Here is a 16,467-nt window from a genome sequence, read left to right as displayed (position 1 = left end):
TGGCTTTGCCTGTCAAGGAGCCTTAAGCTCCTGTGTCATTTAGACCTTAGCAACACTGAGCAAAGTAGCTCTACAAATCTGGGCTTTAGAACCTAAACTTGGGTGCAGGAGCCTAACTTGAAGCTCTTAATTAACTCCTAGCCATACACTTTTACAGACTCTGCCTATTGCTGATCTCTACCTGGAGAGAAGACATTTTAGTAGCACTATTGTAGAAAGAATTTCAAGAAAAAAGGAGGGTCATTGATATGCAAAGATACTCCTGAATGTTTAAAATCTAGACATTTTCCATTCCAAAAGGAGAGCATCTCAGAGTTCTATCCTCTCTGAAATCTTGTGTTGGGAGGAATTGCAGTGTTGCCAACTGTCACAATTTTATCATATTTCACAATATTTGGAGACTTTCTTAAAGTCCCAGCTCCTGGAGTTAAGTGATTAGGTGGGACTCTCAGCTTCCATTGTTTTAAAAGATGTTTCTAGCTTAATGGTTCCAAAGAAAAGCTTGAAAATGTGACCCAAATGGACCTTAGAGAGAGACAAACCAGAAGGCAAATGGAATGAACTTCAAATGTATTCTTTGGCTTAAAAATCATGATTTAAAAAAAAATAATCTCCTGATTTTTGCGGTTCTGACGCATGATTTTTCGACACTTGGGTAGGTAATACTGAAAATGCACTCTGGCTTATAGTATCAGAGGGTAGCTGTTTTAGTCTGGATATTTATACCTGCCTCTGGAAATTTCCACTACATGCATCTGACGAAGTGGGTATTCACCCACGAAAGCTTATGCTCCAATGCGTCTGTTAGTCTGTAACAGGGGTCGGCAACCTTTCAGAAGTGCTGTGCCGAGTCTTCATTTATTCACTCTAATTTAAGGTTTCGTGTGCCAGTAATACATTTTAATGTTTTTAGAAGGTCTCTTTCTAGAAGTCTATAATATATAACTGAACTATTGTATGTAAAGTTAATAAGGTTTCAAAATGTTTAAGAAGCTTCATTTAAAATTAAATTAAAATGCAGAGCCCCCCAGACTGGTGGCCAGGACCCGGGCAGAGTGAGTGCCACTGAAAATCAGCTCGCGTGCCGCCTTCGGCACCTGTGCCATAGGTTGCCTACCCCTGGTCTATAAGGTGCCACAGGACTCTTTGTCGCTTCTGGCTTATAAATATTAATGCAAAAAAAAAGTTTATATTGGTGGGGGGCAGGGCCTCAGGGGGAAGAGGAGGGGTGGGGGGGCGGCACATGGTGAAAAGTGAATGGGCCAGGCCTGTCCACTTTCAAAAAGTGAGAGGGCCATGGTCCCTTGGCCCCTGCTGTTCTGGCGCCCTTGATGCAGACTCCTTGGGCAGCTCCAGAACTTGGTTCTGTAATGCACCAAGGCTCGTCTTCACGGTGGCATCTTTACTAGACATCATTGGAGTTCAAAGTCTTCTGCCAGCTGAGGTCATCGTCGGCTGTGGGTGAGAGGAAATGCGCAGTGGGGAATAATGGTGCCATGTCTCTGCCAAAACCAATTTGGCTTCTAAATGTTGCCATTTGAGAGCTGGCCATTTTGCCCTGGCCTTGTATGTCTAAACCAAATAACCCACCTCCAGAATTCCTTTGTGATGGAGTCTTGGGAATGAAAACAAGCAGCAAAATGTTATGTAGGAGAGTGACTTAGGGCAGATCCCTGCTTCCACGAGGCTGCTCATCGCCTTCCCCCAGCTCCTCTTGCTCTGTTTGCTTTCAGTGACCCTCCCAGGGGTGGTTTTTGCCAGCCAAAAATTAATACCTTGTCTTATTGCAACTGTCACTGGTGCTGAGCACTCCTCCAAGCATCTTGCATACCCTGGATCCATCGGTACTGAAGACAAAGGACAAGTCCTGACATGAGAGTAAAAAACACTCTCACGTCATGGACTGCTCCTATGTGCAGCATTTTCTACCCATCCGGGTGAGGCAGGATGAGATCTTGCGTGTGACCAGAGCAGCGCCCAAGCCTCCCTGTGTGGAGGGTAAGGCCAGGCACAAACGGGATCCGACGGTACCGACGCCTGCCCTGGTACCCACGCGTCCAGAACACTGATCAGCATGTGCACCGCCCATCTCGCCGGTGCCTCTGCACCCCCAGATAGGCCGACCCCACAGACATCACCTGGGCCCTCTGTCATTTCCAGACACACACCAGGGACTCTGAGCCTTTCTTACTGACGGAGGAGCTGATCCTTCCATAGCCACAGTCTCCACGTCTCTCTGGACCCCCCCCCCACCACAGTGTCCTCCCCACTCTGGAGGACAAACCTCTGCTGTGACTGCCGAAGAAACCTTGTCCCATTGCTGCATCACAGCCCTCCGGTACCAATGGTCCCCCCCGTTGCTAGAACCATCTTTGGAGTCCTCGGAGCCGGAACCCTCATTTTCTCCAATGCCTCACCAAAGTCTGGACTCGTCGCCCAGGCTGCCTTTTACCCCAGCATATGATCCAGCAGCGGAGGCCTGGTACCGCTACCCACAGGGCCCACCACGTGCTGGGGACCCTTCTTTTTGGCCATTCTGGACACCTTGTGATCCCTACCATGGATGCCAGGCACCATTGCAGGCATCTTATTGATGGTCCCCCATTTGTCCAAGGGCTCCATCAGCAAATGGGGAAGGGGCAGACATCGAACCAGTACCACCGACTCCACCGGTCCCCACTGTTGCTTCATCATTGCCAGCCAAAGCGCTCATTCCTCTCCCATGCTCTCTGCTCGAAGACGATCGCCAGGACCAGGACTTGTTCCAGAGGGCAGCAGCAGACTTGAGGATTCTGTTGGAAGAGGTCAAGAACCCACAACAGCAGCTCCTGGACTTTCTCCAACCCCAGGCGCCCACTTGGGTGGCTCTATCAATTCTTCAACTGATGCGGGCAGCATGGCGCACTCCTGCCTCCTGTGCCCCCACACCGAAGAGGGTGAAGAGGAGGTATTTCATGACTGTTAAAGGGGCAGATTTTCTCTTCACACACCCACTTCCCAACTCTCTCGTTGTCCACGTGGCAGCAGAGCGGGCACACCAGCACCCACAGAAGTCTACTCCTCCAGACAGGGTGGCACAGAGGATGGATCTGCTAGGCAGAAAAGTGTATTCCTCGGTGAGACTACAGTTCCGGATTGCAAACTATCAAGCTCTGCTAGCTAAGCATGATTTTAGTAACTACAGTAGGCTAGCAGAGTTCAAGGACAGCCTGCCACCGGACCAACAGCAGCAATTCCAGGCGCTGGTAAATGAGGGGCGAATGGTGGCCAGGGTGGGCCTCCAGGCTGGTGGAGATTCAGCCAATATGTCCTCTCGCTCTCTAGCCACCCTGGTCATTATGCACTGGGACTCGTGGCTACAATTGTCCGGCTTCCCCAGGCAGGTCCAAAATACAATCAAGGACCTCCCCTTTAATGAGCACAAGTTGTTCCACGAGAAGACGGACAAATCCCTTCATTTGCTGAAGGACTCCCGGGCTACGCTATGATCCCTTCCTATGTACACCCCGGCCCCAAGATGCAGGCAGCAGAGACCAGCATTCCATCCATGTGAACACTCTCCTTACCTGGCCTAATACCAATGCCAACAGGAGGTACCATGTATGCAGCATTGTTTTCAATGGCCGTACTCGCCCACCTTCACCACAATCACCTCTTTGACTCTTTCCCGGCAGCAGCCAAAACCTCAGTTTTGACATGCAGCTGGAGACCTATGAACCTTCCCCGATGCCACCCCCAGCGCCCCATATCGTCTTTGGGTGCTGTCTTGCCCTATTCGTCCACAACTGGGGCACATGGAGAATTGGATACTGGAGATCATCCACCACAGATACGCCATAGAATTCCTCTCATTCTTACCTCATCAACACCCCGCCATGGACTTCCCCAGGGGACCCATCCCATCAACGCCTTCTCCAACGAGAAGTGGACACTCTGCTTTTCAAGGGGGCCATAAAGCCCATCCCACCGCAATACAAGAGAAGAGCCTTCTACTCACTGTACTTCCTCATCCCGAAGGAGGGCGGAGAGCGCCACCCCATTCTAGATCTTCGGGTGCTGCACACCTTTACCAGAAAGTCCAAATTCTGTATGGTAACACTGGCATCAGTTATTCCCTCCTTCCCCCAGGGAGCCTGGTTTGTGCTTTTCAATGTGAAGGACACTTACTTCCATGCAGATGTTCACCCAGCCCACTGCAAATTTCTCCATTTTCAGGTAGGACACCAACACTACCAGTTTTGGGTCCTTCTGTTTGGTATATTGACAGCTCCACAAGTGTTCAAAAAGGCCTTCACTGTGGTAACAGCCCAAATTGCCACCTTGGCCATTCGGTATACCCCTACTGGCTCCTCCTGGTGCTATCGGACCAGGAAGTAACCTCTGCGATCCTCGCCCTTCACATGCTATTGGCATCTTCAGGTATTTGCATCAATGAGGAAAAATCAGTATTGAAAGCTACACAGATGATGCACTTCATCAGTGCGTGTTTCGACTCCATCGTGGTGAGAGCTTTCCTTACAGTAGACCACTTTGCAACACTGACGTCCTAATCGCGGACCTGCATCACAGACTCCACACCATGTTCCGCCACTGTCTCTCTCTCAAGCCTTTCCCCCGCTCATTCAGTCCTTCCATGTTCAACTGCTCTCCGACAACATGGCAGTAGTGTACATCAACCAGCAGGGTGGCACCAAGTTACCCTTCCTCTGCTTCAAGTCTTTTTGCCTTTGGAACTGGTCCATAAAAACCACATAACGCTTCAAGCCGTGCATCTCCCAGGCACCTAGAATTCCCTGGCCGATGCACTCAGCAGGACTCTCTACTTAATCATGAGTGAGAGCTGCATGATGCCACCATGCTAAGGTACCTCTTTGAGAACTGGGGTGCCCCTCGGTGGGACCTCTTTGCCACTCATCAGAACTGGAACCTGCCTCTCTATTGTTCCAGCGGAGCAATAGGGGAGGACTTGTGGGGCGACAGACTCCTCCTCCCCTGGACAGAACACTTCTGCTACACCTTTCCTCCCATTCCCCTCCCGCCACAAGTACTAGTCAAGATTCTATGGAACAGCCACTGTGATACTTGTAGCTCCAATCTGGCCCTGTCAGTTCTGGTTCGTGAACGTGGGCGGCGCATATGAGAGGCTTGGGGAAGCTAAGCTCCCACAAAAAAGGCTAGCCATGCAGGGGGCAAGAAATGCAGGATGCAGCACAGGTCACCACCCTTTGGAGGCATGCCAGCCTGCCGCCTTTGGAGTGCCGCCACTGGAAGCTTCCTAGAAGAGGGGGGGCCTCTGGCCCCTGGATCATGGTTCCATTTGCCCTCCATCCCAAGGCCCCGCTCCCACTCCACCTCTTCCCCCAAGGCCTGCCTCTCGCTCCTCTCCACCCCCTGTCCTCTACCTGTTGCTCATCCTTAAAGCAGGAAAAAGCAATGGGGCCATGACCCCTTGGCCCCCCACCTGTTCCGGCACCCCTTAGCTGAGTTGCTCCGGCATCAGCATGCACAGCAGGGGAAGGAGACCCAGAGCTGGGCCAGGCAGTGTGAGGCTGTGAGTGCTGTTGCTGGAGGAATTTAAAATCTAAGTAGCACAGGACCTTCAGTCTTGCTCCTGCAGTGCTTTCTGCTTTCATATTAAAACCTAACCCGCAGGATGATTTTCTTATTTCTTGCCCCTCTGTTAATTTCCCTGGTTCTCCTGTGATCTTTCATTTCTTAAATCTGTGCTTTGATTTTAATATTTCACTTTTTGTGACCAGTTTCTACTCCTGCCTTGGGGCATTTGGAATCCAGTTCTTCTAGTAAGTACTTTGACAAGCCACTCGCTGCACTGCATATGAACCCCAGGAAGAATTCAGTATCCCCTGCTTATGCTAACTCGTCTAGTGTTATCAGTCTGAAAACCATTAGCCATCATTGTTTGCCCTGATCATGAAATAAGCTTTCTAACATCATACCTTAGCTATGGCAGTAATTTCAATGTTATTACACAGTATGCATTACAATCTGAATTTACTTAGATTGTAAGCTCTATGGGGCAAGGATCATCTTGGGGCAATAGTAATATGAATAATAATTAATAAACAGCTGATTATCATCAGGGGCCTCATTTCAGAAAAATTCCTGGGGGCAGTAGAAGTTGTGTCAGCATGTAGAACATTCTGCTTAACATTATATCCTGAAAAGCTGGGGCACTGGGCAGGGGGATAGGGAGACAAAAAGTGGAAGACATAATGCATCGTATAGACCTATGAAAAGTGTGGGGATGCCAACTGTCCCCCCTTACCCTATAGCAAATGATGTCCCTGCTTTCACTGGTGATTATAAATCTATATTTAATATATATCAGATTTTAAGGCCAAAAGGAACCGTCATGATCATCTAGTCTGACTTCCTGCACACTACAGGCCACAGAAGGGGAGGTTGTTTACCTGTAACTGGAGGTTCTTGAGATATATGGTCCCTATCTGTATTCCACTGAGGGCCTCGTTCAGTATATCTGGACTGACAGCTCACATCTCATCACACAAGATCTTGACTTATAACAGGAGCCAACAAGGTATGGATTAGTGCATCTACATTAAAAAAGGACTGTGGTGTAGGGAGAAATGCTTCTAAGAGCTGGTCCTGCAGCATTCTAATCAATGGGAGCTTTATAGTTCACTTCAATAGGCATAGGATCAAACTCACATAGTATCGGCCTTTTAATATAGCAACTCTGAGAGCAAAAGTCCTTTGGAACACAGATCAAACCATTTAAGATTAAAACTAACTCCCATAAAAAGTTTCTGTAACCTGAAAAATCTGACTGTTGATTCACTGTGGAGAGTGCACAAACAGAACCAGTAGCAGGACGAACTGAAGACAGTACTCCAAACAGTCAGTAACATGAGTTGTTCAGTTGAAGCCAATATTGAATCCAGTTAACTGAAAGGGTCTGATTTTTTTTTTGGCACCCTTGCAAGTGCAAACGTTTAAATAATAACATCAAGAAGCTAAAAGCACATTGTTTATAGGGAAAGCAATCCTTTTGCGTGACTTGAAGCCTAATTTTTTTTCCTTGTACGCATTGGCATTTTTTAACACCAGAACAAAGCAGTCATTAATCAATCACAATTTACCAGAAACAATTTTCTCTCAGGGTATTATGGATTTTTCTTCCTCTTTTCTTTCCATACAAATAAAGAAGTTATTTTCTTTAGACCAACCAGGAATCCTGCATTCTTTTGCTAGACATAGAGTATTCTGCGTGCTGCTCCTGTTGGAGATTACAAAACCAGGGTGAAAGATTTCTCACTACTCAAGTCGCAGGTGGCCTGTACGTTACTTGGGTAAGATATATTACAAGTAGAAGCAGAGCAATTCCTACAGTCACACACAATTCCTGCTGACTTCACTGGGACTTTACCTGAGTTAGGACTGAAGGATTTGAGAAGAATGCAGGGTGCTGGTGACCAAGACTTGATATTTTTAGTAGCTGTCTATTTAGAAAGTATAAGCCATTTTACAAATCATTGCCATGCAGGTTCTGTGAATGCAATATTAACAATGACAAAAATGAACATATCACTTTTTGTGGAAGAGAGACACAATGCAATGACATTGCCCAGTGTCTCTACAGGACACAGTAATACCACATTAGAGGACTGACATCTTTCAATCACTATGGGAGGCAAAATCCTGGTTCTGTTGAAGTCAATGAGAGATTTGCCATTGATTTCATTAGAGCCAGGATTTCACCCTTTGTTTCTAGGAATTTTCTTAAACTGCAAAATAATTCACTCTTTGCTCGTTAACAAACCACAGCAGATCTATTCTAGTAATCAATTTTGCAAAAAGACAATCCGGTGCAATTGGTGGGATTTTTTCACAGATGAGTTTTCAATATATCTGAGCATTGTATAAATGGCAACCAAATATCTCAGTATCTCTGTCTATTTTGATGGGTGTACTCGATGCATGAATATTATTTTACCATAACCACGATCTTCCATATTTTTTGGGACCATTTCTTTAATGTGGGGGATTTTTGCTTTGCCATTGAGGAGCTATCAATTTAATTTTTTCCTTTTAGAAGATGCCTTGTATTTAATTGCTGAGTACAGAGCTAAAGGTGAAGTTAGCAGGTGACATGAATACAATTAACAGAAGCAGTGAGTATTTGTACAGATTAGGTCCATGTTAGAAGCTTTATCATCCGCCCTTGGAGAGGTAGGTAAGAGCGCAGTCTATTTGCCAGTGCAATTCTCAGCTGAGTGAGTGCCATGTTAGGATATTTTGAAAGAAGTTTAGAACATTCGCACCATTTGGCTGGAACAAGCGTGAAATCAGATGTGAACGAACTGTGGTCCTGTGTATGAGACAGATGGGAAGCATGCTATTGCCTTCTTGAAGTTGTGTCAAAGAATTTGCACCTTTCTAATAAGAGAGAGAAAGTAACTGCAGGCACCACAGATGTAAGGGTAGGGTCCCACATAGATCGGAGGCCTCAGAGGCAAGAGGGCACAGGGCAGGGAATACTGGCTCCTATTTCAGCCTCAGAGGTACCCAGCACCCACCTTCCCTGCTCCCCCAGTCCTTATGTTAAGCCACAGTGGCCAGTGCAAAGCTTTATTATTGTTTATTTATATACAAATACCCATATGCATACATTTGGGGATAGCCACCATCTTGGATAGCAGCAGGGATTAAATCAGGGGCCTCTGGAGCTAAATGTCTGATTTGCTTCAGCTGGAGCTAAAAAGCCAGGCTCTTCAGTGAAGAGTTGTAGCAGCCTCAGACCCTGTATTATTCAGGCACACAGTCACATGCACATGGACCACAGTTCTATTTCCACAAGTATTGATGGTGGCAGTGTTTGCCTGGGCATTTGTGGGGTGGGGTTACCTGGGTGAGTGTGCAGAAACAGTAACCTAACAGCAGCCTATTTGACCAGCCACACAGTGCGGATGGAGTACTCGGAGCACCGGCTGTGACTGTAAAATGATGAGTCATCCCTGAACTAGAGCCTGAGGGTATGTCTACACTATGAAATTAGGTCGAATTTATAGAAGTCGGTTTTATAGAAATCGGTTTTATACAGTCGATTGTGTGTGTCCCCACATAAAATGTTCTAAGTGCATGAAGCCTGCAGACCGCGTCCACAGTACCGAGGCTAGAATCAACTTCCGGAGCGTTGCACTGTGGGTAGCTATCCCACAGTCCCCGCAGTCTCCGCCGCCCATTGGAATTCTGGGTTGAGATCCCAATACCTAATGATGCAAAAACAGTGTCACGGGGTACATGTCGTCAGGCCGCTCTCCCTCCGTCAGAGCAACGGCAAACAATCGATTTGTGCCTTTTTACCTGGGTTACCTGTGCAGACAACATACCATGGCAAGCATGGAGCCCGCTCAGCTCAGCTCAGCTCACCGTCACCATGTGGCATCTGGGTGCCGGCAGACATGGGGCTGCATTGCTATACAGCAGCAGCTCCTTGCCTTTTGGCAGTGGATGGTGCATTACGACTGGTATCCGTCGTCGTCGTACTCCTTAGTGAGTTCGGTCAGGGGCACCTGGGCAGACATGTTTTGTCTCCTGGCGACTCAGTCCTGCCGGCAGTCCTATTGAACCGTCTTGATGATGATGGCTAGCAGTCGTAATACAGCATCTTCTGCCAAGCACCCAGAAGATGCCGATGGCTATCAGTCATGCTGAACCATCTGCTGCCAGCCTTAGATGTAAAAGATAGATGGATCAGATTTGTTCTGTATTTATTTGCTTCCCCCTCCCTCTGTGAAATCAAAGGCCTGCTAAACCCAGGGTTTTGAGTTCAATCTTTGGGGGGGGCCATTCTGTGTGACAGTTGTTTGTGTTTCTCCCTGATGCACAGCCACCTTTGTTGATTTTAATTCCCTGTAAGCCATGTTGTCACTCGCCCCTCCGTCCCTCAGTCAGACAATAGTTTCACGCCTTTTTCCAGCCCAGACGCCATAGCACTGGGATCATGGAGCCCACTCAGATCACCGCGGCAATTATGAGCACTATGAACACCATGCGCATTGTCCTGGAGTATATGTAGAGCCAGAACATGCCAAAGCAAAACCAGGTGAGGAGGCGATTGCAGTGCTGCGACGAGAGTGATGAGGAAATTGATATGGACATAGACCTCTCATAAAGTACAGGCCCCAGCAATGTGCAAATCATGGTGTTACTGGGGGAGGTTCATGGTGTGGAACGCCGATTCTGGTCCCGGGAAACAAGCACAGACTGGTGGGACCACATCGTGTTGCAGGTCTGGGACGATTCCTAGTGGCTGCAAAACTTTTGCATGCGTAAGGGCACTTTCATGGAACTTTGTGACTTGCTTTCCCCTGCCCTGAAGTGCCAGAATACCAGGATGAGAGCAGCCCTCACAGTTGAGAAGCGAGTGGCGATAGCCCTGTGGAAGCTTGCAATGCCAGACAGCTACCGGTCAGTCGGGAATCAATTTGGAGTTGGCAAATCTACTGTGGGGGCTGCTGTGATCCAAGTAGCCAATGTAATCAAAGACCTGCTGATCTCAAGGGTAGTGACTCTGGGAAATGTGCAGGTCATAGTGGATGGCTTTGCTGCAATGGGATTTCCAAACTGTGGTGGGGCGTTAGTCGGAACCCATATCCCTATCTTGGCACCAGAGCACCAAGCCATCGAGTACATAAACCGCAAGGGGTACTTTTCAGTGCTGCTGCAAGCCCTGGTGGATCACAAGGGACGTTTCACTAACATCAATGTGGGATGGCCGGGAAAGGTACGGGATGCTCGCGTCTTCAAAAGCTGGAGGAAGGGACTTTCTTCCCGGACCAGAAAATAACCGTTGGGGATGTTGAAATGCCTATCGTTATCCTTGGGGACCCAGCCTACCCCTTAATGCCATGGCTCATGAAGCTGTACACAGGCAGCCTGGACAGTAGTCAGGACCTGTTCAACTATAGGCTGAGCAAGTGCCGAATGGTGGTGGAATGTGCATTTGGACGTTTAAAAGCACGCTGGCGCAGTTTACTGACTCGGATAGAAGTCAGCGAAGCCAACATTCCAATTGTTATTGCTGCTTGCTGTGCGCTCCACAATATCTGTGAGTGTAAGGGGGAGACATTTATGGCGGGGTGGGAGGTTGAGGCAAATCACCTGGCTGCTGATTATGCACAGCCAGACACCAGGGCGGTTAGAAGAGTACAGCAGGGCGCGGTGCGCATCAGAGAAGCTTTGAAAACCAGTTTCATGACTGGCCAGGCTACAGTGTGAAACTTCTGTTTGTTTCTCCTTGATGAACCCTTTCCCCCCACACCCCGTTCACTCTAGTTCCCTGTAAACTAACCACCCTCCCCTCCCCGCTTCGAGCACCGCTTGCAGAGGCAATAAAGTCATTGTCACTTCACATTCATGCATTCTTTATTAATTCATCACACAACTAGGGAGATAACTGCCAAGGTAGCCCGGGAGGGATGGGGGAGGAGGGAAGGAAAAGGACACACTGCAGTTTAAAACTTTTAAACTTTAACACTTATTGAAGGTCAGCCTTGGGCAATCATCTGGGGTGGAGTGGCTGGAGGTCCCCCCACTGCGTTCTTGGGCGTCTGGGTGAGGAGGCAATGTAACTTGGGGAGGAGGGCTGTTGGTTACACAGGGGCTGTAGCAGCGGTCTCTGCTCCTGTTGCCTTTCCTGCAGCTCAATCATACGCTGGAGCATTTCAGTTTGATGCTCCAGCAGCCGGAGCATCGACTCTTGCCTTCTGTCAGCAAGCTGACGCCACCTATCCTCTTCAGCCCGCCACTTGCTCTCTTCAGCCCACGATTCAGCCTGCCAACTCTCCTCTCATTCATATTGTGCTTTTTTGCACTCTGCATTCTGCTGTGCTCTGTCAGCGTGGGAGGACATCTGGAGCTCCGAAAACATATCATCCCAAGTCTGCCGTTTTCTCCTTCTAATCTTCACTAGCCTCTGTGAAGGAGAAACATTTGCAACTGGTGGAGGAGAAGGGAGAGGTGGTTATAAAAGACACATTTTCGAGAACAATGGGTACAGTCTTTCACATTAAATTTTGCTGTTCACATTACACAGCGCATGTGCTTTCGTTACAAGGTCGCATTTTTCCTCTGCTGGTTTGGTGTGAGAGATCACTCACGCAGTGCCAGGCAACAGAATTCGGCTTGCAGGCAGCCATGGTAAGCCACAGTCTTTTGGCTTTTTTAACCTTCATAACATGTGGGAATGGTTTCAAACAGCAGCGCCCTCATTTCCCATACCAAGGATCCATTAGGTTGGCTATTTAAAATGGGTTTGCAATGTAAAAGGAGAGGCTGCATTTTCCGGGTTAACGTGCAGCACAAACCCAACTACACCCCCCCACACACCCAATTCTCTGGGATGATCACTTCACCCCTCCCCACACCGCGTGGCTAACAGCGAGGAACATTTCTGTTCAGCCGAGCAGGAATGGGCACCTCTGAATGTCCCCTTATAAAATCACCCCATTTCAACCAGGTGACCATGAATGATATCACTCTCCTGAGGATAACAAAGAGAGATAAGGAATGGATGTTGTCTGCATGCCAGCAAACACCAGGACCATACGCTGCCATGCTTTGTTATGCAATGATTCCAGACTACGTGCTACTGGCCTGGCATGGTAAAGTGTCCTACCATGGTGGATGGGATAAGGCAGCCCTCCCCAGAAACCTTTTGCAAAGGCTTTGGGAGTACATGAAGGAGAGCTTTCTGGAGATGTCCCTGGAGGATTTCCGCTCCATCCCCATACATGTTAACAGACTTTTCCAGTAGCTGTATTGGCCGCGATTGCCAGGGCAAATTAATCATTAATCATTAAACAGGCTTGCTTTTAAACCATGTGTAATATTTACAAAGGTACACTCACCAGAGGTCCCTTGTGTGCCCTCAGGGTCTGGGAGCATGCCTTGGGTGAGATCGGGGGTTACTGGTTCCAGGTCCAGGGTGATAAACATATCCTGGCTGTTGGGGAAACCGGTTTCTCCGCTTCCTTGCTGTGAGCTATCTTCATTGTCTTCATCATCATCTTCCTCATACCCCGAACCCGCTTCTCCGTTGTGTGATTCTCCATTGATGGAGTCAAAGCACACGGTTGGGGTAGTGGTGGCTGCACCCCCTAGAATGGCATGCAGCTCCGCGTAGAAGCGGCATGTTTGCAGCTCTGCCCCGGACCTTCCGTTTGCCTCTCTGGTTTTGTGGTAGGCTTGCCTTAGCTCCTTAATTTTCACACGGCACTGTGTCCTTCATGGCCTTTGAGACTTTTTCTAATATTTTGCCATTTCGTTTACTGCTACAGAGTTCAGCTAGCACTGATTCGCCTCCCCATATGGCGAGCAGATCCCGTACCTCCCGTTCAGTTCATGCTGGAGCTCTTTTGTGATCCTGGGACTCCATCATGGTTACCTGTGCTGATGAGCTCTGCGTGGTCATCTGTGCTCTCCACGCTGGGCAAACAGGAAATGAAATTCAAAAGTTCGCAAGGCTTTTCCTGTCTACCTGGTCAGTGCATCTGAGTTGAGAGTGCTGTCCAGAGCGGTCACAATGAAGCACTGTGGGATAGCTCCCAGAGGCCAATAACGTCGAATTCCATCCACACTACCCCAAATCCGACGCGCAAAGGCCGATTACAGAACTAATCCCTTCGTTGGAGGTGGAGTAAAGAAACCAGTTTAAAGGGCTCTTTAAGTCGAAAAAAAGGGCTTTGTCGTGTGGATGTGTCCAGGCTTAATTCGATTTAACGCTGCTAAATTCGACCTAACTTCGTAGTGTAGACCAGGCCTGATTAAGACACATGCACTGATGAGTCAGGCTGTGCTAGGCTCCAGCCAATCCACAAGCCAGGAACTGGCCTGGTGACTCTCAGGGCAGGTATATAAGCCACACAGCAGCTTAGTCTGCTCAACGTCACTCTAGGGCTTGGGACTCTTCCTTGCTTAACAGTGGCAACTTGCTCTAACCCTGTTCCTAGCCCTGCTTCGGCCTAGCTCTCACTCTAGCCTCATTCCAGCCCCGCTCTAGCCTCCTGATTCTGGTTTTGACCCCTGGCTCCAATCTCTAGGCCTGACCACCCCCAATCCTGGTTTCTGACAGTGGTAAATCATTAGTTCAGGAATGAGCCAAAAAAAGGGGCATTTGTCAAGTAAATAGGCAACTGAATTGCAGTGAACAATCTCTAAAATAGGCACTGATTCCTCAGAGCACTTAAGCCTGTATTTAAAACCCATTGAAATCAACAGCACTTAAGTTAGTGCTTTGCTGAATCACAGCCCAAAGACTCACCTTTCTTTACAATCCCCCATCATGCCCCTCAATCTGTTTTGCCCCATGGCTATCAGCCCCGGGCGGCTGATGGTTCAGTTAATACGGAGAGCTGGATAATGGAGGCTCGGATAATCCGGGTTCTACTGTATATGTTTTTATTTTTTCATAAAAGGTAAAAACTAGCGATTCTCTGTAAAAATGCAAATTCCATGTTTTTCTGTGGCAAAGGGATTTCTAGGACCCCGGGTAACAAGTTCACACCCGGTCCGGTGGTGTTTCCCCCATGTCATGAACCTGTGCACGTGCACAGAAAAGATGGTTGTCACCCTCTAGGACTGGATCTCTTCTTTCTTTCAGGCACTAAATGGATTTGTCATTGCAGTCACAGTAGAGGGTTATGTTTTCTACGTCTCACCTACAGTTCAGGACCACCTGGGATTTCATCAGGTGAGTAGCATTTTTTTCCCGATTTAAGAAAAGCGTGGTGTGGTTTAAACGTGATCAGTTGCTAATGTCCATTACTAACTGAGATGCTGGTTCTTCTCTTGGAAGATCATAAACCTCTATGTTATTAAATCAATTGCATTATCCTGGATAATGAAAACAAACAGACGCTGTCCTTAATATAATGTTAGCACATGCAGACAGAGCTGTGTGCATGCACTACATTGGCAGACAGCACATATGTGTACCTTTCTGTTTAGGACTTAAATCAAGCTTTTTAGCATATGTTATAACATATGGTGGAGGGATGTGTGTTTGTTAAATATGTGAGTTTAATTCAGTGCTCACAAAAGACAGGGTACCAATTGCACTGGATTGCACAAGACAGAGTACAAGCATTTTCCGTGCAAGGTTCCCATGAGCAATTCTGCCAGTGCTCCTCTATACTGACCTATGTTCACACACTTCTGCTGCCCACTTTCCCATCCCCACTTCTGTCAATGTATATCAGAGCTGGTCTACACTACACATTTAGGTCGACCTAAAGCAGCTTATGTCGACCTAATTATGTCGGTGTCTACACTACAGCCTTCCTCCCTCCTTTTGGTGAGCCATGACATTGACAAGGCTGCCCGGCTCCCGGAGGAGAAGGAGAAGCCAGGGCAGCTGGACCTCGCTCCCTGGGGCGAGAAGCCTCAGGCAGTTTCCCCCGGCTCTTGGCAGGGAACAGGGAGGGGAGACGCTTTGGTGGCTTTGGACCCAAACCCAAAGGGGAGAGGAGAGGGGGGCAGACTGGGTTCTCAGCTCCCCACACTGCCCTTCTTAGGTTGGTAGTAGCACCTCTGGTGTGGACATGCATTACTGCAGTGGCTGTAACGACCTAATATAGGTTGACTTACATTTCTAGTGTAGACGTACCCTTAGTCTTAAGCAGCATTAGTCCTGGGCTTCTGTTGAGTAAAGTCAGTAGGAGAAGCAGGAGGTTACCACACTCATTTTCATTGTGACTGAAGCTGGGATTTGAAGCCAGGTCATTGTGACTTTTTGTGGTGCTAGAGAGACTAGCTGGTTTGCAAAACAAACAGCCTGAGAAGATTTCCCCTAAAAAGTCACCTGGATTGTGAGATTTGACAGCCTCAGGTGTCCTGAATCAGAATGATTGACAGGAGGTTTGGGAAGCATTTGGGATAGCTCAGTGGTTTGAGCATTGGCCTGCTAAACCCAGGGTTGTGAGTTCAATCCTTGAGGGGGCCACTTAGGGATCTGGGGCAAAATCAGTACTTGGTCCTGCTAGTGAAGGCAAGGGGCTGGACTTGATGACCTTTCAGGGTCCCTTCCAGCTCTATGAGAGAGGTATATCTCCATATATTAATAAAGTAGTGATACAAAAAAAGAATAGGGCCCAATTCTGTAAGGCGCTGAGAACCTTCTGCACTCCTAGTTAACTTACTGAGTAAAGGGTGCTCAGCAGAACCATGCCCCTCTGCAATAATTTTAACAATAACTCTACCTACAGCCTTCACTCTGGCCCTTGGTGTGTGTATAGTTTGATGCAGATGTAACTATAGACCAGTGATACTCAGACTGAGGCTTGCTAGCTGCAAGAAGCTCTTTAATGCATCTCCTTCAGCTCTTTGCAGCACATAATATTAAAACACTATGTGGTTCAATTAATAACCAATCAGGATGTTATTAACCAATTACATTTGCTAAAATAATACTTGGTCAGTCATTTT

At 47.9% G+C, this 16,467-nt stretch overlaps 1 protein-coding gene across 3 annotated transcripts in view; it reads left to right on the top strand.

Annotated features, from left to right (window-relative positions):
- LOC117885124 (aryl hydrocarbon receptor-like) overlaps positions 1–16,467 on the top strand; it is a 132,296-nt gene that overhangs the window by 79,612 nt on the left and 36,217 nt on the right. For all 3 annotated transcript variants that reach the window (XM_034786293.1, XM_034786291.1, XM_034786292.1), the window contains exon 4: positions 14,645–14,734. In XM_034786293.1, coding sequence (XP_034642184.1) covers positions 14,645–14,734 — 90 coding nt within the window. The remainder of the gene's footprint in view (positions 1–14,644; positions 14,735–16,467) is intronic.

Source organism: Trachemys scripta, chromosome 11 (assembly GCF_013100865.1).
Source record: "Trachemys scripta elegans isolate TJP31775 chromosome 11, CAS_Tse_1.0, whole genome shotgun sequence".
Classification (NCBI taxonomy): Eukaryota; Metazoa; Chordata; order Testudines; family Emydidae; genus Trachemys; species Trachemys scripta.
Note: the sequence above shows the minus strand (reverse complement) of the source record. Positions and strands in the feature narration are given on the sequence as shown.